At 42.8% G+C, this 3,391-nt stretch overlaps 1 protein-coding gene across 2 annotated transcripts in view; it reads left to right on the top strand.

Annotated features, from left to right (window-relative positions):
* Positions 1 to 3,391, top strand: part of DENND5B (DENN domain containing 5B) — a 192,394-nt gene that overhangs the window by 126,248 nt on the left and 62,755 nt on the right. For both annotated transcript variants that reach the window (XM_012806795.2, XM_023514699.1), the window contains one exon: positions 2,450 to 2,986. In XM_012806795.2, the coding sequence (XP_012662249.1) occupies positions 2,450 to 2,986 (537 nt within the window). The remainder of the gene's footprint in view (positions 1 to 2,449; positions 2,987 to 3,391) is intronic.

Here is a 3,391-nt window from a genome sequence, read left to right as displayed (position 1 = left end):
CCCAGCTACTTGGGAGGCTGAGGCAGGAGACTCACTTGAGCCCAGGAGTTGGAGGTTGCTGTGAACTATGATGCCACGGCACTCTACCCAGGGGAATAGCTTGAAACTGTCTCTAAAAAAAAAAATATATCATTTTCTTTCTTCGTGGGAGGAGGAGAGGGGTAAAAAAGGATAGCAGGAAGTTATTAATGAAGGAGGCAGTACAAAATCTAAGTGGTAAGAGGTTACTGGTTTACATTCAGACTAAGAAGTTATTAAAGATAATGAATTATCCATTTCAATTATGATGGATGATTCAAATTATCAAATTTCTCATTAAACCTTTCAGTGTATCTTGAGACACGTATATAAAGATGTGAATTTAAAGAAAGCTGTAGATAACACTACTGTCTTCAACAAGATGTGACTTCTTAGCTCTTAGTTTATTTAGAGAAAATGACTGACAACAGAGATAGAGATGGGGAAGATGGGGGGAGGGTTCCACAGGCCCCCAGACTGAGGGTGCACATCTGGAGCAAGCCAGGGAGTCCGCTGTTTTCTTGGGCCTCAATTTCATCATCTGCAGAATTAAAGGGCTGGATTCAAAGATAGTACCAGGCTGTAGGAATTATTGTTGATTATCTGGCTTTGGATGGGGGGAAAGCTTGTGTTTCTGTTGAGCTTAATTTGGAATTTCACTATAGATAGAGCTCATTGGCATCTAACATGAGGCATAGGAATTAAAGAGAAAATAAACAACTGTTTCTTTTCGCCTTTCACCTTACCTGGCCGTTCCGTATCGGAGGGACAGTATGAATGCTCTCCTTGGTGACCTGGAGGTAGGGGAGACAGGGAGAGAAACACAGGGCTCCGGGGAGCACAGTCTTCTTTTCACTAACATCTAGTTCCGATTGAGAGAGTATGGAAAGTAAAGGTAAAATACAGTTTGAAGTCTATACAATCAGGTACCTGAGGAATAAGGAGAATTTTATCCAGATGCTTGGCCTCTTGAATTTTCTATTTTTTCTATTTGAAAAAAATATTTAAAAGTGTTTTTATTCAAAATAAATTCCAAATCCAGAGTGTAAGTAAGCTTAAAAAAAAAAAAAAAGGGCGGCACCTGTGGCTCAAAGGAGTAGGGCACTGGCCCCATATCCTCCTGGGGGTGGCGGGTTCAAACCCGGCTCCGTCCAAAAACTGCAAAAAAAAGACTTGGCACCTGTAGCTTAGTGGCTAGGGGGCCAGCCACACACACCGGAGCTGGCGGGTTCAGATCCAGCCCAGGACTGCCAAATAACTATGAGAACTACAACAACAAAGTAGCTGGGCGTTGTGGCAAGCACCTGTAGTCCCAGCTACTTGGGAGGCTGAGGTAAGAGAATTGCTTAAGCCCAAGAGTTGGAGGCTGCTGTGAGCTGTGATGCCCCTCCACTCTACCGAGGATGACATAGTAAGACTCTCTGTCAACGAGAAAAAAAAAAGAAAGAAATGCTCTGATTTCTTTTATCTCTTTTTCTCAACTCAAAAATACCTCCTGAGTTCAACTCTTAATAATTCCAGGGTTAACCAGGGCAGCACCTGTGGCTCAGTGGGTAGGGCACCAGCCGCATATACTGAGGGTGCAGGTTCGAACCTGGCTTCAGCCAAACTGCAACAAAAAAAATAGCCAGGCGTTGTCGTGGGCACCTGTAGTCCCAGCTACTTGGGAAGCTGAGGCGAGAGAATTGCCTAAGCCCAGGAGTTGGTGGTGGATTATCTGTGAATTGGATTGACCTTTGCTAGTTCATTTTATTTTGGGGTACTACAGCTGCTAATTTTTAACAATTACTATAATTCTAAATAAACATTTTGTGAGAGCAGTGGAATGACAAAGTTCAGGCTCATTCAGTGAGCATTTTACCAGTACACTTCAAATATTACAGAATTGTTTTCAAGTTATAATAAATTGCTGAGACTGGCTCGGCACCTGTGGCTCAAGTGGCTAAGGTGCCAGCCACATACACCTAAGGTGGCAGGTTCGAATCCAGCCCAGGCCTGCCAAACAACAATGATGGCTGCAACCAAAAAAAATAGCCAGGCATTGTGGGGGGGCGCCTGTAGTCCCAGCTACTTGGGAGGCTGAGGCAGGAGACTCGCTTGAGCCCAGGAGTTGGAGGTTGCTGTGAGCTGTGATGCCATGGTACTCTACCCAGGGGGACAGCTTGAGGCTCTGTCTCAAAAAAATAAATGAATAAATTGCTGAGACCCAGAGGAAATTATTTACATATATTAAATATTGTATAAAATATTCACATTGGAGAAAATACTGGCAAAAGGGATTATTTTGAAAGAATAAAAAATTCTGAACTTTGAGAAGGTTAACATAAAAAGTCAGCATAATCCATGCTTTTGTTTGTAATAATTGAAAAAAATATTTTAGAACATAAAATCCCTTTATTTTAAAACTTTGTATTTCTTTTTTTCCTTTCAGGCTAATTTGTGTTTCGTGGATATTGACAACCATTTTATTGAATTGCCTGAAGAATTTCCACAGTTCCCCAATAAAGTGGATTTTATCCAGGAGCTCTCTGAAGTTCTTCTTCAATTTGGGATCTCTCCTGAGGGCAGCCTCCATTGCAGTGAGAGTACCACCAAGCTGAAGAACCTAGTTCTGAAAGACTTGGTTAATGACAAAAAGAATGGCAATGTCTCCGCTAATAACATCAGCATGTATGAGATACTGAAGGGCAATGAAACCATAGCCCGACTACAGGCTCTGGCCAAACGGACTGGCGTGACTGTGGAAAAAATGGACCTCTCTGCTTCTCTGGGTGAAAAAGACAAGGATTTAAAACTGCAGTGTGAAGAGGCAGAGCTAAGGGACTACCAGCTCAATGTGCAGCTCCGAGAGGTCTTTGCTAACCGCTTTACACAGATGTTTGCAGATTATGAAGCGTTCGTGATTCAGACTGCCCAGGACATGGAATCCTGGCTTACCAACCGGGAACAGATGCAGAACTTTGACAAAGTAAAAAGAACCAGACTTTCCTTTTTTGTGGTTCTTAATGGGCTACATTATTGATTTTGTAAACCTTATTTAAACAAACATTTTTCCTCTTTTCTATCCCATTAAGAGCTTTTCTTTACATTATTTTACACTAGATAAAATAATTTCACAAGAGGACAAATCAAGCTTGGCGCCCATAGCTCAGTGGTTAGGGCGCCAGCCACATACACCGGGGCTAGGGGTTTGAACCTGGCCTGGGTTGCTGAACAACGACAGCTACAACAAAATATAGCCAGGCATTGTGGTGGGCACCTGTAGTCCCAGCTACTTGGAAGGCTGAGACAGAGAACCACTTAAGCCCAAGAGTTGGAGGTTGCTGTGAGCTGTGATGCGATGACACTCTACCAAGGGTGACATAGTGAGACT

This window comes from Otolemur garnettii, unplaced genomic scaffold (assembly GCF_000181295.1).
Source record: "Otolemur garnettii isolate 467f Iridium unplaced genomic scaffold, OtoGar3 scaffold00057, whole genome shotgun sequence".
Classification (NCBI taxonomy): domain Eukaryota; kingdom Metazoa; phylum Chordata; class Mammalia; order Primates; family Galagidae; genus Otolemur; species Otolemur garnettii.
Note: the sequence above shows the minus strand (reverse complement) of the source record. Positions and strands in the feature narration are given on the sequence as shown.